We start from the raw sequence: 27,079 nt of genomic DNA on the forward strand, positions 1-27,079 counted from the left end.
ATCTTTTACAAAGTATTGAGTGATCTTCAATTTACATTGTTGTTGAAATTGTAACATGATTTGTATTTCTTTATCCCTTAGTGCTCATTTGAATGAGTACATCCCTTTTAACATAATAGCATTTACATGGCTATCCTATAAATTAAACTAATCCATTCCATCTTTTGGAATGTAAAAGTCAAATAAACTTTTGTCAAAATAAGCATAGAGTTAGTGTTCACAGGTCAAGGTTCAACTTAATAAAACACAAGCATTATCAGTATGATATACAACATATGCCTTTATTGTTGTTATTGATAAATCTGTCACTGTCCCATCTGAGAAAAAAGAGAATACATCATGAAAAAAGAATAGACGAGAATAACAATAGTTATATGCACTGTATGTACAGTAGAATTACCATATCAAATTCACATGATTTCTTTGTGTAACTTACAAGTTAAAAGGGCAATTACTTTAAATAACAGGCAAACTAGACATGGCCCAGTCCTTTGTTGTAGTTCGTTTTGTGTTCAGGTTTTCTACATGCTGTAGTGCTTTTATGTATTACCCTGCTGGTCAGTCTCTTGTGATTAAAATACTGGTGACTCAAGAGTGACTGTTCATGATGGACCATAGAGTGAGGTTTCAAGCATAGAAACGCATGGCAATTAATTTCTATTAAACCCATGGAAATAAACAACAGGCTGTAGTGAAAATCTACATTGAATGTGGTCCTCAAAAAACTGGATTTTAATATTTGAACCTGAACACTCCTTATGAATTGTCATTCAAATTATGCCAAAGGAAATATGAGCCAACAACTGACCTGACTTAAATCTTCTGCATTCTGACCAACAGGGGGCACTACACTACCCTTTCATTATCCTTCGTGTTGTGATGAGACTACTGTATGTTTATCACGACAGACACCATACTGACTCCATTTCACATCACTGTTGTGTTGCCACTCAATATACATATACTGTTTTAATAAATAGATCTTTTAATACCTTAAAACTGTACATATTTTGTTTGCGCTCCCTTAGATGTTCTAAAACGACCTGACACCAAAGTAAAAAGAAGAAAACATTACTGTATTACATAAGGGCACCAAATTCCCAACCGTTTTTTCGAACATCCCAGGAAACATGAAAACATGTTCTCATTGTATGGGTCAATGCATTTGGAAAATAATGAAAACTTGCTCTTTTGTTATACTGCTAATTGAAACAACAAAGAAAACAATGTCCATCCTCCCTTGTAGTGCTCATCATTGAAGGCATAAACTTTGATAAGACTAACTATTATCCATTCCCACAACAACAAAAAGTTTAAGAATTCTCACAGAATACTTCTATATTTTCAAGTAAAACAAAATATTCTTTAAAAAATATCTACCTGTAGTTCACAAGGATTTACCTTTGTCACCAAGCATTTATTGTTAAGTAAATGAAAAACTATTAATTAATCAAAATAATTCCACAAAATAGGCATTTTCGACCAGTTATTACATAAAGCATATTAAACAAACTTGTGTTGTAGCTTTGTGTGCAGTTAGCAGACTGAGAACCTCAGTTATGCAGTCAGAGATAGGAGCTAAAAGACTATTCATTTTATGGATTAACAACCATAATGAAGGTGCTAACTTCCTGGTCTAAACCAAGTGGCTAACATAGCAACATTAGCTTGAGAGCTCATTTATTTACAAAGCCATCAAACAGGGGTAGGCTTTACGGGAAGCATGTTGTCATCATAGAAAAAAATATTGGTTAATTCTTTTGGCTTAAACGACACAAAACAATTACAAATAAATATATGTTTGTCTAAATAAAAATACAATTATTGAGAAGGTATCACTGCCAAAACTTGTCAAGTTTTAGTGCAGTTTGTCTAGAGTTTAAACTATGAGTAGACCACAAAAGCAGCATTATTTCAAACTGTGTTTCAAACTGTCAACCCACATTGATCAATCAATTGTGCCGAAATAACAAAACTAGAGTGATTGGTCTAGTCCTAGCGTGTGTCACATGACAACAAATCCTGTCAGAATTTACGTCTACTTTAGTTGGTACAGTACATTACAATATTGGTAACATGTCACAGAGTTTCTGTCTTATTTACTTTAACATCAAAACATTAAAATGCACTTGTACCTGGGAGAACTGTAGCCAAAAAGCAAAGCATTTACAATTCCATTGGAAGCTGAATGATGTTTCAGAATGGCCACAGCCTAAACAAGTTTTTGCTACAACCACGTTATTTTTAGTTTACACTTTTTTCTTTCATTTGTTTTTTGGTGAGTAAAGACAACTTGCATGTCAACACGTGTAGCAGAAGGGTTTAAAGCTTGGACACAAGAAGAGCTCACTTCCTTAAGTTAACAAATGTGAGGTAACACATGTTGGGGCTTCCATGTTGGAATTTGTAACCCACAGACAGATTATCTACTGGTATACTTAAATGTATTGGGGCTTTGAAAAAAGAAAAATAAATCTAAACGGTAATTCGAAAAACAACAACTTCTAATCACATTTCCCACTTTCCATTTTATAGGACCAACAAATTATACAACTGGAATTTTTGTCTCCCTACAATGAAATAATCCTGATCATGCTTTTTAGTATATCCAACTTTATTTGCCAAACAGAAAATCCATGACTTTATTCAGAATGATAAGGTGTGGTACAGGCTCAGTCTCTTGCCATCGCAGTGGAACTTGAATCTATGAGTACATCTTTATAACAACACTACTCTGAAGTAAAAGGCACATTTTCATGAAATATGTCAAACGACAACTAAGACACAGGCAGTCTTAAGGGTAAAGTGTGTGTGTGTGGGGGGGGGGCAGTAAGAGGGCATGAGTGACGAGAGGATGCAGCACACCTAGTCTGTGTCTGTTACGACACAAACCCCTTCCTTCAGAATCAGCGCAAGTCTTGTTTGGGTGCCCGGGAGTGTGAAAGCTTCCATCTGCCCCCTGTCCATGTGGTGCATGACCTGTGGGGGTCTCGTTCAGGTTTGGCTGTAAAACCCAGGCCCGCCTGGGGTAGCAAGGGGGCGGGGGGTAGGGGCTAGTGTGAGTTGAGGAATGGAGGGATGAAAAGAAAGGGTGGATAAGCCCTTTCTCTTTATCATTCTCTCTCCTCTCTCTCTTTATCCCCCCAGCCTTTAACTGATTAGCTATCCTCTACCTATCCAGAGCCAGATCAAGGTGCCTCATCCTCACATGACGTTTCTTTCCAGACTCCATCAGTGACTGTTTTTTTCTCTGTTATGCCCCATAGATTTTTGGTCCTTCCAGACAGATTTAGGTATGAGTCTGAGGGAGTCATACGAAGACCTTGGCTAGTGCGTCGGCTCCAGCGCTGCCAATGTAGCACTTGGTGGGGTGGAATGCCACATCGTGAATGGACTCGTCAAACTTCTTGCGGTGGGCGGTAAACTCTTGGATACAGGTCTTGCTCTCCATATTCCACAAGCGGATGGAGCAGTCATGACCTGGAAGAGAAGGAAGAATGTGGGTGTTGGGAGGGGGGAAAGAAAGGGAATGGATAATGAATAAAAAATAAATTAGAACATTGGTAGAAGAAGTCCACTAACAAAAATGTTGATACTTTGTTACCACTTTGGTCCAGTTACATTTATTTTATTTTACAATTTTAAAACACAGGTATGGAACAAACAAGGTGCACAACACATGGCAGCATTTCTCAAGATTTATTTTCACTTTAGTCTGGGCAGTTTAATCTCATATTGGAAATACAAGATGGTGGGTTATCACACTATGAACACAAACCAAGCCAAGCAACACATATTGCAGTAACTATAAACTGGGTAAGTACTTACTGCCAGACATGAGGTATAATCCATTGGGATCCACAGCTAAACTGGTGACTGCGTCCAAGTGTGCTACCATGGAGTGAATCAGTTTCCCTGCAATTTCAATACAAAAAGAAAACATACATTTTATTAAACTTGTTTTATTATTTTATCTAGACATGTGTTACTTTTTACTAAGACAAAACCTCTACTACTCTAAAGATTTGTATTTCACAGCATAGAAAACATTTCCCCTGACAAAATCAGAGCAAACAAGCAAAGAGCACACACACCAGCTCAAGCACCAGAGTGGTTGTTACTGACCTGTGTTGTTGTCAAAGAACTGAATGTGGCGATCCTCCTGTGCGGTGATGGTGATGGGCAGAGTGGGATGACTCAGCACTTTGTTGATTTTGCATGGGGGTGCTTTGGAAAAATATATTAAGAAATGTTGTAAAAGCAAAAACAACAGCAAACCTACAAACAAAGTATGATTTTGTGTACTTTAAGGACTTAAAAGATAAAAAAGGTAAAGAAAAGGTAAGAAAATAACAGTATTGGTTGGGACAATACTAGTTTGTTTACCTGACTCTCTGTTCGACTCCAGCTTGAGTAGCAGTTGCCGTGTCTCCATGTTGAAAAGTCCAATCTCCCCCGAGCTGAAGGACGCCACCATGTGGGCAGGCTCGCTGCACACCAGGTCGGCTGACGTTGGAATGCCCAGCTCTGAACGGCAAACAACCCAATGCAGTTAAAATGTGTCCTGTCCAGCAGGTGTAGGACCGTTAAAGTCTTAGAGCATGCCTTTTTCCTCAGGACTGTTTGTCTCAACCACTCAAATAAAACCAATGTAAGTAACAACTGCGAGACAGATCAAATGCACCAAGTTTCTTCTGAATACATGAATGAATGGATTAATACTAGTGCTGTCAGTTAAACGCGTTATTAACGGCGTTAACGCAAACCCATTAGGTGCGTTCGACATGGACTGTGGCTGCATAAAAAAAACGGCGAGAGTTGCCTCTTGCAGTCGGGGAGGGGTTAAAAACGCCTCCTTAAAGTAGGACATTCCTGCTTCTCGTGGTTTGCTGCGTTGACATCAGTCATGGCCGATCAAGCGCTGTTTGCTTACTTTACTTTATTTATAATTAATTAGTGAAGAGGCGGACTAAAACCCTTTCTTCATCAAATTTTTTATTCAATTAAACAGTTTGGTCCGGATTTGAGCATTGGCGAAACTGAAGGTGTCAGAATAATTACAAAACACGCGTCAAAGTTGTGTGTGTGAGTCTGGCCAATCATGAAATAGCTCTAACTCTAATGGCTACATCACAGTGACCTAGCCTCGGTGCCGTCTCAAGTCGGACAAAAAGTCTAACCAGAATTCATTGTTTCAAGTCAGCCGCCTGCAGCCGGCTGCAGCGCTGCATGAAGTCAGTCCATGTCGAACGCACCTATTTTAACGCCGTCAATTTTCTTATCGCGAGATTAACGTTTATTTTGGCCTAGAAAACTTTTTTTCACATGCTGTTGCAACAACTACTGACATTAGAAAAAATACAACACCACACCGGATCTAGCTAGACCGGAAACAAAACAACAGGCACGCCGCACACACTTGTTTGGGCTTACGAGCCAGCTAAAGAGTAGTCAAGTCAAGTCATTTTTATTTATAAAGCACATTTAAAAACAGCCAATGCCGACCAAAGTGCTGTACAAAATCATCAAATAGGGCAAAACAACAAACATCACAATTACAGTAAGCACAAGTGACCCTAAACTGACTCGAAAGCCAAAGAATAAAAATATGTTTTAAGACGAGACTTAAATGTCTCGGTGGTGGGGGATGACCTGATAAAAATTGGCAGTTTATTCCACAGAGTAGGGGCTACAACTGAAAAGGCACGATCACCTTTCGTTTTCAACCGAGTCTGTGGAATAGCTGGGTTGATGATCTAAGGGGCCTGGAAGTGTTATACAGCCTAAGAAGATCTGAAATATACAATGGAGCCAATCCGTGTAAAGCTTTAGAAACAAGTAACAACACCTTAAAATCTATTCTATATTTGACTGGCAACCAGTGAAGAGAGGCCAATATCGGGGAGATATGGTCCCTTTTCCTGGTACCAGTCAACACTCTAGCAGCCGCATTATGGACAAGCTGCAGGCGTGATAATGATGATTGACAAATGCCATAATACAGAGAATTACAATAATCAATTCGAGACGATATAAGTGCATGAATAACAATTTCCAAGTCCTTGAAAGAGAGGAAAGATTTTAGTTTTGCGATAGTCCTTAAATGAAACAAACTACCTTTGACAACAGAATTAATTTGTTTGTCAAATGTTAGTGCTGAATCAAAGATAACACCCACATTTCTGGCATGGGAGTGCACATTGGTGGACAAGGGGCCTATTTTTTTTAAGATAAATCATCAATCGATCTGGGGGTACCAAACAGAATCACCTCCGTCTTACTCTCATTAAGTTGGAGAAAGTTATTATCCATCCAGCACTTGATGTCTTTAAGGCAATCAAACAGGGACACCAGAGAGTTGGTATCACCTGGTTTTAACGGTAAATATAACTGTGTATCATCAGAATAACAGTGATATGGTATATTATGTGCCCTGTGGTGTCCCACAGGGCTCCGTCCTTGGACCCCTCCTCTTCTCTCTGTACACCACCTCACTTGGACCAATCATCACCTCCCATGGCTTCTCCTACCACTGCTACGCTGACGACACGCAGCTGTACCTGTTGTTCCCCCCGACCGATCCGGGGATCTCAGCTAGGATTGAGGCCTGCCTCACAGACATCTCCGCCTGGATGACCGAGCACCACCTCCAGCTGAACCTCGCCAAAACAGAACTTCTCATCATCCCGGCTAAACCCTCCATCTCCCACGATCTCTCAATCACCCTGGGATCTGCGACGGTGACCCCTTCATCCTCTGCCAGGAACCTTGGGGTTACCATGGACGACGAGCTCTCCCTCACAGCCCACATTGCTGCGGTCTCCCGGTCGTGTAGATTCACCCTTTACAACATCCGGAAGATCAGGAGATACTTGTCTGAGCACTCCACCCAGCTGCTAGTCCAAGCACTTGTCCCCTCCAAGTTGGACTATTGCAACCCGCTGCTCGCTGGTCTCCCAGCATGTGCAACCCGCCCTCTTCAGAGGATTCAGAACGCAGCGGCCCGCTTGGTCTACAATCTACCCAGACGCTCCCATGTTACCCCCCTCCTCATCTCTCTCCTCTGGCTACCTATCATGGCCCGTATCAGATTCAAGACCCTGGTATTGACCTTCCGAGCAGTGAACGGGACTGCACCCGTCTACATCAAGTCTCTCCTGCAACCTTACACCCCCACCCGTCACCTACGGTCTTCTTCAGACAACCGCCTGGTGGTCCCACCACTCAAGACCGCCCGGTCCCAACACAAGCTCTTCTCCTGTCTGGCCCCCACCTGGAATCAACTCCCCACCTCCATCAGAGATACTGACTGTCTCTCCACCTTCAAGAAAAGGCTCAAGACGCACTTGTTCCGGGAGTACAACGGTACTTAGGAATGGTTCGCTTGACCCGATGTTAGTTTCCTCAAGGATCACAATGACTCTTGCTTACAGACTTGTTGCTCTTGTGGTTAGTGGTAACTGTTTTAAATTTTGGTTCTCGCTGTGATATATTGTTTTTATTACTGTTGCTTGCTATTTTTCCACAGGTACACTTGCACTTATAGCGGTTCATGTTGTTTAATTGTAACTTGTTTAACTACATGCTCTTATGGTTCTTCCCTTTGGCACTTACTTTGGTTGTTCACAATGTGAGCTTCATGTTTTGGCTACTTGCGATGTTTTTTGACTATCTTGTTGTTATGATCAGTGACCTATGCACTTTGTAAAGCTCTCTCTTGGAAGTCGCTTTGGATAAAAGCGTCTGCTAAATGAATAAATGTAAATGTAAATTATGTTTACGGAGAATGGAGCCCAGAGGGAGCATTAACAGAGAAAAAAAGAATTGGACCCAGGATTGAACCTTGAGGTACTCCACATGTAATCGCTGCCGAAGAGGAGGAAATATTTCCAATATTAACAGAAAAGGTTTTATCTTTCAAATAAGAGTGGAACCACTGTAGAGTCACACCCTGGATCCCAACCCATTGTTGGAGACGATCCAGGAGGATAGCATGATCAACAGTATCAAAAGCAGCACTGAGCTCAAGTAATATTAAAACAGCACAATTCCCAGTCACTGAACAACAACAAATCATTCAGTACCTTAAGCAGTGCTGTTTCTGTGCTATGGTGTGCTCTGAAACCTGACTGAAAGTTGTCCAACACAACATTCTCACTAAGAAAAGGAAAGAGCTGAGAAAGAACCACCTTCTCCAGTATTTTGGACATAAATGATCATTTAGAAATGGACCTAAAATTGTTAAGATCTGTAGGGTCTAGATTGTTTTTTTAAATAAGAGGCTGAACCACAGCGTGTTTAAAACTAGAAGGAACAGTTCCATTAATAAGAGAGCTGCACTAAACAAGGTTTTGGGGCTATTTGCATTTTTAGCAACAATATCCGAAAAATGCTTTGCTTTAGAGGCTTTAACAAAACGCTGATAGGATCCTAGGCAATCTCTCAGTATCTCATAGGATACTTGCAACTTATCCATTTTCCATTTCCTCTCAGCTTTTCTACACTTGTCTAAGGGCACGAGTCTCACTGTTAAGCCAGGGAGAAACTTTGACTTTGGGTCGCTTAAGTTTGAGTGGGGCAACAGTATCAAGAATACCTGTAACTATGGTGTTAAACAGAGTGACTAGCTCTTCTGTACCCAGAGAGAAGGTTGTCCCTGTAAGGCTGGTAAATGGAGAAGCTGTAAAGGCCTCATAAAATTGCCCAGCAGTCGAGTGATCCATTGCCCAAATGTAGCGACCAGGAATATGACGCTTAGATAGTGGACAAGAGAGTGATGCATTAAAAATCACAGGTGTATGGTCAGATAGACAAATACAGTTAGGTCCATAAGTATTTGGACATTGACATAATTTTCATCATTTTGGCTCTGTATACCACCACAATGGATTTGAAATGAAACAATCAAGATGTGCTTTAAGTGCAGACTTTCAGCTTTAATTTCAGGGTATTTACATCCAAATCAGGTGAACGGTGTAGGAATTACAATACATTTTATATGTGGCCCCCCCCTTTTTAAGGGACCAAAAGTAATTGGACAATTGGCTGCTCAGCTGTTACATGGCCAGGTGTATGTTATTCCCTCATAAAGGGAGTTCGTTATTTCATTGACAAGGAGCAGATAAAAGGTCTAGAGTTCATTTCAAGTATGGTATTTGTGTTTGGAATCTGTTGCTGTCAACTCTCAATATGAAGTCCAAAGAGCTGTCACCATCAGTGAAGCAAGCCATCGTTAGGCTGAATCAAAACAAACCTATCAGAGAGATAGCAAAAACATTAGGTGTGGCCAAATCAACTGTTTGGTACATTCTTAAAAAGAAAGAACGCACTGGTGAGCTCAGCAACACCAAAAGACCCGGAAGACCACGGAAAACAACTGTGGTGGATGACAGAAGAATTCTTTCCCTGGTGAAGAAAAACCCCTTCACAACAGTTGGCCAGATCAAGAACACTCTCCAGGAGGTAGGCGTATCTGTGTCAAAGTCAACAATTAAGAGAAGACTTCACCAGAGTAAATACAGAGGGTTCACCACAAGATGTAAACCATTGGTGAGTCTCAAAAACAGGAAGACCAGATTAGAGTTTGCCAAAAAACATCTAAAAGAGCCTGTACAGTTCTGGAATAACATCCTATGGCCAGATGAGACCAAGATCAACTTGTACCAGAATGATGGGAAGAGAAGAGTATGGAGAAGGGAAGGAACTGCTCATGATCCAAAGCATACCACCTCATCAGTGAAGCATGGTGGAGGTAGTGTTATGGCGTGGGCATGTATGGCTGCCAATGGAACTGGTTCCCTTGTATTTATCGATGATGTGACTGCTGACAAAAGCAGTAGGATGAATTCTGAAGTGTTTCGGGCAATATTATCTGCTCAGATTCAGCCAAATGCTTCAGAACTCATAGGACGGCGCTTCACAGTGCAGATGGACAATGACCCGAAGCATACTGCGAAAGCAACCAAAGAGTTTTTTAAGGCAAAGAAGTGGAATGTTCTGCAATGGCCAAGTCAATCACCTGACCTAAATCCAATTGAGCATGCATTTCACTTGCTAAAGACAAAACTGAAGGGAAAATGCCCCAAGAACAAGCAAGAACTGAAGACAGTTGCAGTAGAGGCCTGGCAGAGCATCACCAGGGACGAAACCCAGTGTCTGGTGATGTCTATGGGTTCCAGACTTCAGGCTGTCATTGACTGCAAAGGATTTGCAACCAAGTATTAAAAATGACAATTAGATTTATGATTATGTTAGTTTGTCCAATTATTTTTGGTCCCTTAAAAAGGGGGGGGGGGCACATATAAAATGTGTTATAATTCCTACACCGTTCACCTGATTTGGATGTAAATATCCTGAAATTAAAGCTGAAAGTCTGCACTTAAAGCACATCTTGATTGTTTCATTTCAAATCCATTGTGGTGGTATACAGAGCCAAAATGATGAAAATTGTGTCAATGTCCAAATACTTATGGACCTAACTGTATCATCCAACTCAACATTTAAGACAGGAAAACCAAAATATAAAACAAGGTCGAGAGTATGGCCACGATCATGTGTAGGGCCAGATACAGACTGAGTTAAATTAAAAGAGTCCACGAGTTGTAAAAATTGGCTAACCAATGGCTTTGATGGACAACAAACATGAATATTAAAATCCCCAATGATTAAAAGGTTATCAATGTCAGGCACAATCAATGATAAGAAATCAGAGAACTCGTGGATGAAGTCCTTATTGTATTTTGGGGGTCTATACACAAGTGCACAAAGCAGTACTAGGCTAACGTTACGTTTTGAGTGGATGGCGAGCGCGAGTCCCCGAAATGGATGCCAATAAGATTCTGAATGGAAAGTTTACTTTTAAAAAGTTGCCCAATGGTTCCATTGACAAGACCAAAGTGATATATGTGTTTTGTCGTTGTGAACTGAGCTATCATCGCAGCATGTCCAGTCTGAAATACCACTTGATGGCCAAGCACACAGCTGATGCGAATTCTCCGCCCCCTCGTCAAAGCCAGGCAATTGCAATGTTGTTTTCAATTTAAAAAAAACATTTGCACTAAGCAATCCGATCCACTTTTCCATGTTGATAAGAGCATTAAAATGAGAAACAAATTATGGGACAAAAAGAAATCAAGGGACATTTAGAATAGATAAAATTGTGCGATTAATCGTGAGTTAACTATGACATTAATGAGATTAATCACGATTAAATATTTTAATCGTTTGACAGCAGTAATTAATACATAATTGATAGGGGATAGGTGTAGCTCAATGGTAGAACATTTGAGTGGTAGAGCATTTAACTGCAGGTCAAGAGGCTGCAAGTTCAAATTGTCCACTGTGGATAAAAGCATTTCCTAAAGGAATAGATTATTATTCCATTATGTTTGTCAATGACCCAAGTCTGGTCCAGAGTTTTTATATTGGTGATCTATAGGCTACAATAAAGGACAAAATCTGCTTGTGTCCACTTATTACACATTTCCTTACATACAGGGGCTGCTGCTCAAGATCAGTTGTCTGGAATACAGGCCACAAGGATAAAATACATCTACGATTTACTTGAAAGCATTTGAGGTCTTATTTTTCCTTAGAGTGTGCCGTAATCAGTGTTAGGGTAGTTACTCAAAAAAAGTAATAGATTAGACATTACTAGTTACTTAAAAAAAGTAATGCTTTACTTTACTAGATTACTCACTGCTCAAAGTAACTAGTTACACTACTAGTTACATTACTTTTGGATTACTCCGTGACATCACCTGAGATGCACTTGCCAAATAACAATATATATGCCCAAATCAACTCATACTTATTATAATGAGGACAGATCTCTCTTTTATGCTTTTTAATACCACAAAGCTGAAAAAAAAGTTGTGAACATCAACCTAAAAGTTGTCAAGCATAACAAGGCTACAGTACTGGCAGTAAGCAAAATGTCTCAAAAGAAAATAATGCTTAAAACTTTAAATGGCAACATTTCCTCTACTATGTATGCTGCTACAAGCCTGTTTATCTCTGCATTGGTAACCTGCTGATGTTGAAAGTCAAGTCATGGCTGCTTGGCTGGTGTCGGCAACAATGGCAACGGCAACCTTTTATCGGCGTAAGTGCCACTCAGGGTTCGGGGATCCTTAGCTATAGTCTCGAGTTAGCATGTTGACGTTGAAGATGCTTTGACAGATTAGAGTTTCTGTTCGCGGCGGTGGAGAGGTGTTTTTGGCGTGGGCACAATTTACATTGTACAGTTACGTTTTTGTCCTTTCGCGCAACTAATATAAAGTAATGTGCATACCTCCATCCCTCAAAAGACATCCTCTGCCATTCATGTTTCGCCTCATGAACTCTGGGGCTAAGTCAACTGACGAGTGTTAAGCAAACACACGTAGCCTACTGTAAAGGGAAGTTTGATTTGTTTTTTTCTCCTCCCGATATGCAGATCGCAGTAATGCAAGTTACGCAAGACATTTTTGTATTAGTAACTGTAATGCGATTATTGACGTTATCAACAGTAATGCGTTACATTACTGCGTTACAGACAAATGTAATCTGATTAACGCGTTACCCCTAACACTGGCCGTAATCAAATATAGCATCTACTTTACAAGCTGACAATGGAAGGAAGTAATGATAACCGACATACAGTATATTTGTGAATGACGGCCTGTTTCTTTGTCAGTGTCCATACCTCCTTTTTCGTTGAAGACAGCGAGGGCAGGGGCAATGTCGGCGGCATTCCACAGGCGCACCGTGCCGTCCCCAGAGCAGGAGAGGAGGCGGTGGTGGATGGAGCTGTACACCAAACCCCACACTGAGTCATTGTGACCGCACAATGACCCCCGCAGCACAGACGGCTCTGAGGGGGAAAGACAACGAGAGAAAGAATGAGGGAACAGAACAGAGAGTAGGATGAAGAGAGTCCATATTACTACTTATTAAAACTACAGAAACTAGAGAGGATACAATTTCTGGGGAAATTGTAGGGTGTGCTTGCTTGCGTCGGTGGCACAGGGGTCTGTATATTTTATATAAAAATGCATCGGGCCTACTTATTATTTATAAAGATTACATAGATTTAAAAGCATCTTTTTTTTGCTGCTCATTTACAACTCAAAATACGAGTGAAGTGTAGAATGAAATATGATGTCTTCTCATTTCCCCTGCAAGAGGCAGCTGACAGGCTGAATCAAAACGAATACATTTGGCAGACGGGTGTTAAAATGGACCTAATCTCTATGACTTAAACGTCCTTTTAAGTTGTCCCTTCTCGTGATATTTTCAGGCATTTAGCCTACTCATATTGCATTCATTCATTAATAAAGAACCCCCTTTGAAGATTATTCTACGACTTTACCGGCAGAAGATAGAATCGCGATTCAAACAGTACCATCTGCTAACTGAAAATATGCCCCCAAAAACGTAAATAAGCTTGACATTTATTTAGTGGAAAATCGCTCATTCATAAAAAGCTCACTGGTAGCGATCATTGTCAGTAACAACGCAAAATGCGATATAGCCCTGTGTGGAGAAGCTGCCCCGGTAAATTCTACTACTACAGTACAGTACTAGACTACTGCTGTGTTCGTCTTGGTAGCGATTGCGTTGGTTGAATTCGATTTAACGTTCCGTTGTACGGTTTAGGCTGAAATTAATTATTTTCATGAACAGATTGACAACGTTTAGGCTGTGGCAATGAAGTTCAGGTTAGTAGTCAGATTGTTTCAACTATTGAAAGACTTTTGAGTAAGGGGAGTGCCGAACATGTTCTGTCGCCGTTTGACTTGAACAGCTGAGGAGTTTTTGTTAGCTACTCACACTAGTGTCTCGGGGAGGCTACAGCGTTGCAGTGAGCTACACTGGTTTGAAACCACAGGTAATGGTAATTTCACCAACAAATCGTTTACTAATGTCAGAATAAATCATACAACGAAAATGTATATGTGAGGAATGTTTATTTTAACGATTGAAAACAGATACATAATAGACCACTGTAGTATGTGTTGCCCGGGCAACACAGGCTAATGTCATGATGCTAATACTTCAGTGAAATAGTAGACTACTGTTTACGAAAGTAGATGTACTTCCTTAATAATATCAGCTTATATTGTACATTACACATCACAATTGTGTGTCATATCACAAAGTAAAATGAGTAAATATTTATCACCCTGGCCTCTTTGCTTGTGGCGTTTCTGCAGCTGCCTTGCAGTAAAGCTATAGTTAGCCTAGCTATCCCCCAAGTTAACAGATGCGAAACGAATGTTCTGCCAAAGGTAGTCACGCGTGTTTTCGTGACATTATTGCAGACCGGTGTAAAAATTGACCTAATCTCTATGATTTAAACGTCATTTTAAGTTTTTCTCTTCTCATGATATTTTCAGGCATTTAGCCTACTCATATTGCATTCATTCATGAATAAACAACCCCTTTGAAGATTATTCTACGACGTTACCCGGCAGTAGAAGATGGAATCGCAATTCAAACGGTACCATCTGCTAACTGAAAATATGCCCCCCAAAACGTAAATAAGCTTGACATTTATTTAGTGGAAAATTGCTCATTCATAAAAAGCTCACTGGTAGCGATCATTGTCAGTAACAACGCAAAATGCGATATAGCCCTGTGTTGAGAAGCTGCCCCGGTAAATTGTACTACTACGGTACAGTACTAGACTACTGCTGTGTTCGTCTTGGTAGCGATTGCGTTGGTTGAATTGGATTTAACGTTCCGTTGTACGGTTTAGGCTGAAATTAATTATTTTCATGAACAGATTGACAACGTTTAGGCTGTGGCAATGAAGTTCAGGTTAGTAGTTAGATAGACTTTTGATTTAAGTAAGGGGAGTGCCGAACATTTTCTGTCGCCGTTTGACTTCCTAAACAGCTGTGTACTGTAGCTAGATGTTTTTGTAGTGTGTCTCGCGTAAGCTACAGCGTTGCAGTGAGCTACACTGGTTTGAAACCACAGGTAATGGTAATTTCACCAACAAATCGTTTTCTAATGTCAGAATAAATCCTACAACGAAAATGTATATGTGAGGAATGTTTATTTTAACGATTGAAAACAGATAACGCTACATCATAGACCACTGTAGTATGTGTTGCCCGGGAAACACAGGCTAATGTCATGATGCTAATACTTCAGTGAAATAGTAGACTACTGTTTCCGAAAGTAGATGTACTTCCTTAATAATATCAGCTTATATTGTACATTACACATCACAATTGTGTGTCATATCACAAAGTAAAATGAGTAAATAGTTATCACCCTGGCCTCTTTTCTTGTGGCGTTTCTGCAGCTGCCTTGCAGTAAAGCTATTGTTAGCCTAGCTATCCCCCAAGTTAACAGATGTGAAACGAATGTTCTGGCAAAGGTAGTCACGCGTGTTTTCGTGACGTTAGTGACGCAGTGACGTTAGTAACGTCAGTGACTGTGGCTAGCAAATTAGCCACCGTTAGCTTCACTTTTCGCCACAAAAACTTAACTTAAGCTTAAACCATGCAACGGAACGTAAATTCCAATAGAAGCAACTCAATCGCTACCAAGACGAAACTTTTGACACCTACGTTGTCTATGTAGGCCAAGTATTTACTGAGTTTTAGGGGGGCAAAAAGAAATAAAAAAATAAATAATAATAACTAGAGAGGGTACAATTTCTGGGGAAATTGTAGAGTGTGCTTGCTTGCGTCGGTTGCAGGTGTTGCAAGTTTTTCCCTTGTAGTGATATTTTCAAGCATTTAGCCTACTCATATTGCATATTTCATTAAGAACACCCTTTGAAACAGCTGCGAACCCCCTTTGAAACAAGCTACTGTAACAACGTTGTCACTGGCAGTATGGAATCGCGATTCAAACAGTATTGTACCGTCTGCTTACTGAAAATATGCCGGCCCCCCAAAACGTAAATAAGTTTGACATGAATGTAGGGGGAAATGGCTACTTCAAAATAAGTTTGCTAGAGGCAAGCTAGCTGCTGTTGCTCCACAGTTCACTGATTGTTTGAATGCGCCGGTAATGAGAAAGTTTCTTTTGACATAGAGTTTAGCTGTGGCATTGAAGACAGTACTACTACACACTGCCAGTGGACGAGCCGAGTCTGACTGAGGCTAACGTCAAAACAAGCCGCGGTGTCACTCAAATTCCAAGTTTTACACAAATCACAAAAATATGCTGACCCGCTGGCTATCTTCGCAATCGTCTTATCTTTAAAACACTGCCCTCCTTCTGATTTTTTTTATGTAGAATTGACCCTGGTACGAAATTAAGAAAATACTCATCAGAGATCGACAACAGCTGACGCAATCGTCAACGGAGGCTGACGGGGCTCTCACGTAGCAAACCAATCAAAGTTTTTACAGCAACCTACATTAAAATCTCACCATCTGGCTGTCTTCACAATAGTCATATCGTCATAACATTGCCCTCCTTCTGTTTTTTGGTGTAGACTTGACCGAACTATAAAATTACGAAAATACTAAACTACGATGACGCTTGCATGGCTGCCGCCTAGGCAGTCTCACGGGCGAACCGCACTCGCTCAAATTACAAAGACTTTCACGACCTAAATAAAAAATCCTAGATTGCAGTTCCACTCGAAATTGCTTTCTCAACAAAACCCAATGGTTGGTAATTTTCGGGGTTGGCATTTTTCACTCATAATCCAAGCTCCAATTTGCGTGCTAGAACGTCTCTATCACGTTGTATCCATGCGTCGTTGCTAACGTGTGCTGACGTAGTGACGTAGACTAGCACTGCTACCCTTCGCCGACAGAAGACACTTTTTGCAACAAAAACGTTGTAACCTCCTAAACTGTGCAACGGAGTGTAAATAAAAATACAAGCAACTCAATCGCTACCAAGACGAAACTTTTGACACCTAGGTTGTCTATGTAGGCCAAATAATGACTGAGTTTTAGGGGGGCAAAAAGAAATAAAAAAAATAATAAAAATAATAATATATATGTGAGAGAACAAAGGTTGTGCCCTTGCCGAAGGCAAAGCACACCCAACTAGAGAGGGTACAATTTCTGGGGAAATTGTAGGGTGTGCTTGCTTGCGTCGGTTGCACAGGGGTCCGTTTTTGAATGACATTTTTACAACTGATATTTCTGTATATTTTATATAAAAATGCATACTTATTATTTATAAAGATGACATAGATTTAAAAGCATTTTTTTTTTGATGCTCATTTACAACTGAAAATACGAGTGAAGTGTAGAATGAATAGATGTCTTCTCATTTCCCCTGCAAGAGGCAGCCTCATCGTTGAATCAAAACGAATAAATTGGGCAGACCGGTGTAAAAATTGACCTAATCTCTATGACTTAAACGTCATTTTAAGTTTTTCCCTTCTCATGATATTTTCAGGCATTTAGCCTACTCATTGCATTCATTCATTAATAAAGAACCCCCTTTGAAGATTATTCTACGACGTTACCCGGCAGTAGAAGATGGAATGGCGATCCAAACAGTACCATCTGCTAACTGAAAATATGCCCCCCAAAACGTAAATAAGCTTGACATTTATTTAGTGGAAAATCGCTCATTCATAAAAAGCTCAGTGGTAGCGATCATTGTCAGTAACAACGCAAAATGCGATATAGCCCTGTGTGGAGAAGCTGCCCCGGTAAATTCTACTACTACGGTACAGTACTAGACTACTGCTGTGTTCGTCTTGGTAGCGATTGCGTTGGTTGAATTGGATTTAACGTTCCGTTGTACGGTTTAAGCTGAAATTAATTATTTTCATGAACAGATTGACAACGTTTAGGCTGTGGCAATGAAGTTCAGGTTAGTAGTTAGATAGACTTTTGATTTAAGTAAGGGGAGTACCGAACATGTTCTGTCGCCGTTTGACTTCCTAAACAGCTGTTTAGTGTAGATGTTTTTGTACAGTAGTGTGTCTCGCGTAAGATACAGCGTTGCAGTGAGCTACACTGGTTTGAAACCACAGGTAATGGTAATTTCACCAACAAATCGTTTTCTAATGTCAGAATAAATCCTACAACGAAAATGTATATGTGAGGAATGTTTATTTTAACGATTGAAAACAGATAACGCTACATCATAGACCACTGTAGTATGTGTTGCCCGGGCAACACAGGCTAATGTCATGATGCTAATACTTCAGTGAAATAGTAGACTACTGTTTCCGAAAGTAGATGTACTTCCTTAATAATATCAGCTTATATTGTACATTACACATCACAATTGTGTGTCATATCACAAAGTAAAATGAGTAAATAGTTATCACCCTGGCCTCTTTGCTTGTGGCGTTTCTGCAGCTGCCTTGCAGTAAAGCTATAGTTAGCCTAGCTATCCCCCAAGTTAACAGATGCTAAACGAATGTTCTGGCAAAGGTAGTCACGCGTGTTTTCGTGACGTTAGTGACGCAGTGACGTTAGTAACGTCAGTGACTGTGGCTAGCAAATTAGCCACCGTTAGCTTCACTTTTCGCCACAAGAACTTAACTTAAGCTTAAACCATGCAACGGAACGTAAATTCCAATAGAAGCAACTCAATCGCTACCAAGACGAAACTTTTGACACCTACGTTGTCTATGTAGGCCAAATATTGACTGAGTTTTAGGGGGGCAAAAAAATAAATAATAATAATAATAATAATATATATGTGAGAGAACAAAGGTTGTGCTCTCGCCGAAGGCTTGAGCACACCCAACTAGAGAGGATACAATTTCTGGGGAAATTGTAGGGTGTGCTTGCTTGCGTCGGTTGCACAGGGGTCCGTTTTTGAATGACATTTTTACAACTGATATTTCTGTATATTTAATATGAAAATGCATACTTATTATTTACAAAGATTACATAGATTAATTTTTTTTTTGTTGCTGCTCATTTACAACTGAAAATACGAGTGAAGTGTAGAATGAAATAGATGTCTTCTCATTTCCCCTGCAAGAGGCAGCCTCATCGTTGAATCAAAACGAATAAATTTGGCAGACCGGTGTAAAAATTGACCTAATCTCTATGACTTAAACGTCCTTTTAAATTTTTCCCTTGTGATATTTTCAGGCATTTAGCCTACTCATTGCATTCATTCATGAAAAAAGAACCCGCTTTGAAGATTATTCTACGACGTTACCGGCAGTAGAAGATGGAATCTCGATTAAAACAGTACCATCTGCTAACTGAAAATATGCCCCCCAAAACGTAAATAAGCTTGACATTTATTTAGTGGAAAATCGCTCATTCATAAAAAGCTCACTGGTAGCGATCATTGCCAGTAACAACGCAAAATGCGACATAGCCCTGTGTGGAGAAGCCCCGGTAAATTGTACTACTACGGTACAGTAGTAGACTACTGCTGTGTTCGTCTTGGTAGCGATTGCGTTGGTTGAATTGGATTTAACGTTCCGTTGTACAGTTTAGGCTGAAATTAAGTATTTTCATGAACATATTGACAACGTTTAGGCTGTGGCAATGAAGTTCAGGTTTGTAGTTAGATAGACTTTTGATTTAAGTAAGGGGAGTGCCGAACATTTTCTGTCGCCGTTTGACTTCCTAAACAGCTGTGTACAGTACTGTAGCTAGATGTTTTTGTAGTGTGTCTCGCGTAAGCTACAGCGTTGCAGTGAGCTACACTGGTTTGAAACCACAGGTAATGGTAATTTCACCAACAAATCGTTTACTAATGTCAGAATAAATCCTACAACGAAAATGTATATGTGAGGAATGTTTATTTTAACGATTGAAAACAGATACATCATAGACCACTGTAGTATGTGTTGCCCGGGCAACACAGGCTAATGTCATGATGCTAATATTTCAGTGAAATAGTAGACTACTGTTTCCAAAAGTAGATGTACTTCCTTAATAATATCAGCTTATATTGTACATTACACATCACAATTGTGTGTCATATCACAAAGTAAAATGAGTAAATATTTATCACCCTGGCCTCTTTGCTTGTGGCGTTTCTGCAGCTGCCTTGCAGTAAAGCTATAGTTAGCCTAGCTATCCCCCAAGTTAACAGATGCGAAACGAATGTTGTGCCAAAGGTAGTCACGCGTGTTTTCGTGACGTTAGTGACGTTAGTAACGTCAGTGACTGTGGCTAGCAAATTAGCCACCGTTAGCTTCACTTTTCGCCACAAAAACTTAACTTAAGCCCAAACCATGCAACGGAACGTAAATTCCAATAGAAGCAACTCAATCGCTACCAAGACGAAACTTTTGACACCTACGTTGTCTATGTAGGCCATATATTGACTGAGTTTTAGGGGGGCAAAAAGAATAATAATAATAATAATATATATGTGAGAGAACAAAGGTTGTGCTCTTGCCGAAGGCTTGAGCACACCCAACTAGAAAAGGCTGTTCCTGCGAAACAGCAGTGAGAATGCTGAAAACCTGAATGGGGATAGCTGACCATGCTAAAAAAGCTGAAAAGTGAAAATTTTGTAGAACGTTATAAGCTGAAGCTTCAAAGCAACCAAAAGGTATTTTTGAAAGGGGCTGGAGCAGCATTCCAACAATGATTTGAAAGGATTTACCATTACTTTTAAAGGGAGAATAATTTGCACAAAAACCTTAATATTTTAAAAAGTATAAAAGTGAGAAATGAGAAAATACCCGCAAGCTGAAATGAATTTCAAAAATGTGTGAGTCACACAAAAGAGGCAGTGTGGAAGCTGAACTGCATCATCTAACAAAGCTAAGAGCTTAAATAGCCTACAATGCGGGAGAAGCTGAACTGTTAAACAGAAGAAGAAGTAGGCTAGGTAGTCGTAACAAGAATATTATCGTTTTAACAGCTGAAATTATAGTTGGGATAGTAATAGCAGTAGCAGATGTAGCCTACCATTGAGTGCGTTTACTCGGCTTTCTTAGTATGATTCAATGTGTTGATGGAATGAAACATACAGCAGTAGAGCCGATACAGGAAGACACGGCGACACTTTGTTGCAGAAGGATGGTGGTGCAAGTTTTGGCCGTGGAGCATACAACGATTAATAAAAAAGAATCATGTAGACGCGTTTATTGAGTAATCGCATAACTAATTACACATGTAAACGGAGTAATCGTATTATTGGTATAAACCGACAATTGCTAGTAATCGGGTTTCTCATGGTCAAGTAAACGTACCAATCACCTGTGTGAGAGACTGAGTCTGTCGTTACGGTGATGGTGCAGCTATGATTGCTAACGCGCTGAGGGCAGAGAATAAGAGAAATATAGCTAGAATCCACACCTCAAACAAGATAACCTAGACGCAAAACTGTACGTCCAATCCAAAATATAAGGATATTTTCCGAGACCCAAGACTCTGCCGAAACCAGATATTCTTTATATGTCTGTGCATTCAGAAATACGACTCTACCTGCAGTTTCAAAAACGTGTTCCTTTTGCTTTCCTGGTGGTGTTTGTTTGGTTGCCACTGCGATGGAGCAGCTGTGATCGCTAACGAGCTAGGCAGAGAGAAAAACGAACATTTACCTAGCATCCACACCTCAAACAAGTTGACCTAGACGCAAAACTACACGTCCAATCAATAAAATGAGGATATTTTCCGAGACCCAAGACTCTGCCGAAACTAGAGATGTCCTTTATATGTATGTGCGGTCAGAAATATGTCTCTACCTGCAGTTTCGAAATCGTCTTCCTTCCTGCTTTCTCTGACGGATTTTACCCACCTCTCCATTGAAGTTAGTGAGAGAATTTGAAAGGCTGCTCTCGCTTCAAGGCCCATAGCTGAAAATCTGTAAATGTGAGCTTTTTAGTAGTTACATTGGCTGAAAGAGGACAATTCTTCCTACATTTTAAGGTATAACTTGTTTCTGTAAGTTAAACTATATGAACGTTAGAGGAATTTGTTTGACAATTTAGTTGAATATCAGAAAAAGAGCAGCCAGCAGAGTGTGCCACTCTGCATGCTGCTCATTCATAAAAATCAAGAAGGAGCAAACATTTTAATGTATTTCAAACTGTCATAATTCAAAATTGGCTGAATATTTGAAAAAGCTGAATCATTTGGGAATAGCTGAATGTCTTGTGAACATTTTAAAGGTTGAATGGTGTCTCTAGCTGAAAGTATGCTGAAGTAGTTACGTTTGAAAGAGGAGGAAGCTTTTTAATGATTTGAAAGGATTTACCATTACTTTTAATGGGAGAATAATTTGCACAAAAACCTTAATGTCTTAAAAAGTATAAAAGTGAGAAATACCAAAAGTCATAGCCAACATCTCCTGAAGGAGCTGAACGTTTTGATACAAAAATTGTCGGAATCGGTGAAAGTATGCAGAACTAGTTAAAGGCCAAAAAACGGCGGAAGAACTAAGAAGTTGATATAACTAGAAACGGCTGTTCCTGCGAAACAGCAGTGAGAATGCTGAAAACCGAATGGGGTTAGCTGACCATGCTAAAAAAGCTGAAAATAGTGAAAATTTAGTAGAAAGTTGTAAGCTGAAGCTTCAAAGCGCCCGAAAGGTATTTTTGAAAGGGGCAGGAGCTGGACGAAGGCATAAAACTACAGAAAAGAGAAGAACAATGCAAAAAGAGAAATAATTCAGAAGAATTTGAAAATTTAGTATAAAGTCATTTGCTCAGGTTTCAAAAGGTCTGAAATGTATTTTAGAGATGACCTGGAGCTAACTGATTAAAATGCTGCAGCAAAAAAAGTTGAACTATTGAGGGTAGTAAATAAGATCATGCTACATCTAACCAGCGGATCATCTTGCAAGTGTGTCAAAGTGGTATTTTTACAGACTGTATTAACACCGTAGGCGTGAATAATGCATGCATCGTGATTGTCGTCCATCTGTAGCCGAAGCTAAACTAGAGAGAGGATGCAATGGAACATTTCCTACATAAGTTACATCTACTGCTTCAAATTGAAAACGGAGACCATCTTTTAATTAAAGACAAGTTCCTTAACCTCTGTTGTCAATATCGCCAATACAAAGTAAATACTGTTCAGTTACGAAGCATTTGTTTGTAGCTAGGTAACGAATATTATGTCTGGAAAAACGTAGCTAGCTATGTGACCTGGTTTCGCCAGATGATGACAGTCGTAGCGTCACTAGAATGGAGGCTAGATTATGTACACTTTAAGCTCAATGTAGCTACATACCTTGTTTGGCCAATTTGGTCGATTGTGGAAAAAAATCGACCCGTTTTTAGCTATGGAGAGCCATCGCGCTAGCTTGATTATAAGAGAGAATAACAGAAATGTAGCTAGAATCCATACCGCAAACAAGTTAACCTAGACGCAAAACTGTACGTCCAATACAAAAAATAATGATATTTTCCGTAACCCAAGACTGCTGAAACCAGAGATATCCTTTATATGTCTGTGCGGTCAGAAATACAACTCTTGGCAGTTTCGAAAACGTGTACCCAATTCTGCTTTTATGTTGCGTGTCTGTTTGGTTGCCACGGTGATGGCGCAGCTGTGATAGCTAACGAGCTAGGCAGAGAGAAAAACGAACATTTACCTAGCATCCACACCTCAAACAAGTTGACCTAGACGCAAAACTACACGTCCAATCAATAAAATGAGGATATTTTCCGAGACCCGAGACTCTGCCGAAACTAGAGATGTCCTTTATATGTATGTGCGGTCAGAAATATGTCTCTACCGGCAGTTTCGAAATCGTCTTCCTTCTTGCTTTCTCTGACGGATTTTACCCACCTCTCCATTGAAGTTAGTGAGAGAATTTGAAAGGCTGCTCTCACTTCAAGGCCCATAGCTGAAAATCTGTAAATGTGAGCTTTTTAGTAGTTACATTGGCTGAAAGAGGACAATTCTTCCTACATTTTAAGGTATAACTTGTTTCTGTAAGTTAAACTATATGAACGTTAGAGGAATTTGTTTGACAATTTAGTTGAATATCAGAAAAAGAGCAGCCAGCAGTGTGCCACTCTGCTTGCTTCTCATTCATAAAAATCAAGAAGGAGCAAACATTTTAATGTATTTCAAACTGTCATAATTCAAAATTGGCTGAATATTAGAAAAAGCTGAATCATTTGGGAATAGCTGAATGTCTTGTGAACATTTTAAAGGTTGAATGGTGTCTCTAGCTGAAAGTATGCTGAAGTAGTTACGTTTGAAAGAGGAGGAAGCTTTTTAATGATTTGAAAGGATTTAACATTACTTTTAATGGGAGAATAATTTGCACAAAAACCTTAATGTCTTAAAAAGTATAAAAGTGAGAAATACCAAAAGTCATAGCCAACATCTCCTGAAGGAGCTGAACGTTTTGATACAAGAATTGTAGGAATCGGTGAAAGTATGCAGAACTAGTTAAAGGCCAAAAAACGGCGGAAGAACTAAGAAGTTGAAAAACAATAGTGAGAATGCTGAACAGCATTCTCACAATAATAAAGAGAAACAGAAAATCACAACTAGAGAGGGTACAATTTCTGGGGAAATTGTAGGGTGTGCTTGCTTGCGTCGGTTGCACAGGGGGGGTCCGTTTTTTATGAAATGTTTACAACTGATATTTCTGTATATTTTATATAAAAATGCATACTTATTATTTATAAACATTACATAGATTTAAAAGCATATTTTTTTGCTGCTCATTTACAACTCAAAATACGAGTGAAGTGTAGAATGAAATAGATGTCTTCTCATTTCCCCTGCAAGAGGCAGCCTCATAGCTGAATCAAAACGAATACATTTGGCAGACCGGTGTAAAAATTGACCCAATCTCTATGATTTAAACGTCCTTTTAAGTTTTCCCTTCTCGTGATATTTTCAGGCATTTAGCCTACTCATTGCATTCATTCATAATAAAGAACCCCCTTTGAAGATTATTCTACGACGTTACCCGGCAGTAGAAGATGGAATCGCGATTCAAACAGTACCATCTGCTAACTGAAAATATGCCCCCAAAAACGTAAATAAGCTTGACATTTATTTAGTGGAAAATCGTTCATTCATAAAAAGCTCACTGGTAGCGATCATTTTCAGTAACAACGCAAATTGCGATATAGCCCTGTGTGGAGAAGTTGCCCCGGTAAATTGTACTACTACAGTACTAGACTACTGCTGTGTTCGTCTTGGTAGCGATTGCGTTGGTTGAATTGGATTTAACGATCCGTTGTACGGTTTAAGCTGAAATTAATTATTTTCATGAACAGATTGACAACGTTTAGGCTGTGGCAATGAAGTTCAGGTTAGTAGATAGTAAGTAAGGGGAGTGCCGAACATGTTCTGTCGCCGTTTGACTTCCTAAACAGCTGTGTAGTGTAGATGTTTTTGTAGTGTGTCTCGCGTAAGCTACAGCGTTGCAGTGAGCTACACTGGTTTGAAACCACAGGTAATGGTAAGTTCACCAACAAATCGTTTACTAATGTCAGAATAAATCCTACAACGAAAATGTATATGTCAGGAATGTTTATTTTAACGATTGAAAACAGATAACGCTACATTATAGACCACTGTAGTATGTGTTGCCCGGGCAACACAGGCTAATGTCATGATGCTAATACTTCAGTGAAATAGTAGACTACTGTTTCCGAAAGTAGATGTACTTCCTTAATAATATCAGCTTATATTGTACATTACACATCACAATTGTGTGTCATATCACAAAGTAAAATGAGTAAATAGTTATCACCCTGGCCTCTTTTCTTGTGGCGTTTCTGCAGCTGCCTTGCAGTAAAGCTATAGTTAGCCTAGCTATCCCCCAAGTTAACAGATGCGAAACGAATGTTCTGCCAAAGGTAGTCACGCGTGTTTTCGTGACATTAGTGACGCAGTGACGTTAGTAACGTCAGTGACTGTGGCTAGCAAATTAGCCACCGTTAGCTTCACTTTTCGCCACAAAAACTTAACTTAAGCCTAAACCATGCAACGGAACGTAAATTCCAATAGAAGCAACTCAATCGCTACCAAGACAAAACTTTTGACACCTACGTTGTCTATGTAGGCCAAATATTGACTGAGTTTTAGGGGGGCAAAAAAAAATTAAAAAATAAATAAGAATAATATATATGTGAGAGAACAAAGGTTGTGCTCTCGCCGAAGGCTTGAGCACACCCAATAATATATATGTGAGAGAACAAAGGTTGTGCCCTTGCCGAAGGCAAAGCACACCCAATAAATAGCAAAAAAGGACAGAGAGAAGAAAACAAAGGATGGATGGAGTAGTTAATCCAAAAATGGCGAGAACAAGGAGGAAGCTGGTATATTCGCTAAGTATTATTAAGATCTCGGACCATACCATACGAATCATAGGGGTCGATGTTTGGGCTGGGGGTGTTCCAGCTTTGGATCGTTCCATCCACCCCCCCGCTGAAGCACTGCTCCCCCGTAGAGCTCATAACGACACACAGCACTGCACCTCTACAAACATACAAGTAATCCGATCACTAATGCTTAGGGGTGTAACAATATATTGCGGAACAATATATCGCAATACAAAATGTTTACAATATGTATCGCAGAGTTATGGCAATATTTTTACAATATGACGTCTGTTTGATCCTATTGGTTGAGCTACCAGCATGCGACCTACTCTGCACCTGTGTCATGCGTGTATTCATTGCATTCACAGAAATTATAACAAAATAACAAAATTGTATGTACAACAAAGAAAATTATTGAAAATGTTAAATGTTTTGGAATTAAATCTGTTAAGTGAATTTCAGTTTAATTTAAAATGTTGTTCAAAATATTTTGATACGTATTGTATTGTACACCCAGTATTGTGATACGTATCGAATCGTGAGCTGAGTGTATCGTTACACCCCTACTAATACTTCATGGGTTCAGCATCACATCTGTAGTTTAGATATTATATATTTATAATATTACCACATTAATATACATTTGGGGATGATGCCATGATGTGTGTGCAAACTCACCGATGGGCCCTGAACGTATAGATGGGTTCGACATCTAGGGCAGCACACCTAGGAGGATGGAAGAAAGTGTTCCTGTTAATCCTTTGGTGTTGAAATCACATGCAAGTAACCAGAAAGATAACAATGAGTCAAACATATCTAGTCTGTTATTCATCGTCATTTGATGGTCATTTGAATAATTGTCATGATTAGCAAAACCTTCATTGTCTTTTACTCATCTCGTCTTGTTTAATGCAATTAAGGCCATTGAAA

General features: G+C 39.7%; 1 protein-coding gene across 2 annotated transcripts in view; it reads right to left on the reverse strand.

Annotated features, from left to right (window-relative positions):
• Positions 1-262: 262 nt before the first annotated feature.
• Positions 263-27,079, reverse strand: part of strn (striatin, calmodulin binding protein) — an 80,005-nt gene continuing 53,188 nt past the window's right edge. For both annotated transcript variants that reach the window (XM_067259123.1, XM_067259122.1), the window contains 7 exons: positions 26,828-26,875; positions 26,185-26,306; positions 12,686-12,853; positions 4,387-4,527; positions 4,126-4,227; positions 3,829-3,915; positions 263-3,480 (listed from right to left, as the gene is read on the reverse strand). In XM_067259123.1, coding sequence (XP_067115224.1) covers positions 3,311-3,480; positions 3,829-3,915; positions 4,126-4,227; positions 4,387-4,527; positions 12,686-12,853; positions 26,185-26,306; positions 26,828-26,875 — 838 coding nt within the window. In that variant the 3' untranslated portion in view covers positions 263-3,310. The remainder of the gene's footprint in view (positions 3,481-3,828; positions 3,916-4,125; positions 4,228-4,386; positions 4,528-12,685; positions 12,854-26,184; positions 26,307-26,827; positions 26,876-27,079) is intronic.

This window comes from Osmerus mordax, chromosome 21 (assembly GCF_038355195.1).
Source record: "Osmerus mordax isolate fOsmMor3 chromosome 21, fOsmMor3.pri, whole genome shotgun sequence".
NCBI classification, from domain to species: Eukaryota; Metazoa; Chordata; class Actinopteri; order Osmeriformes; family Osmeridae; genus Osmerus; species Osmerus mordax.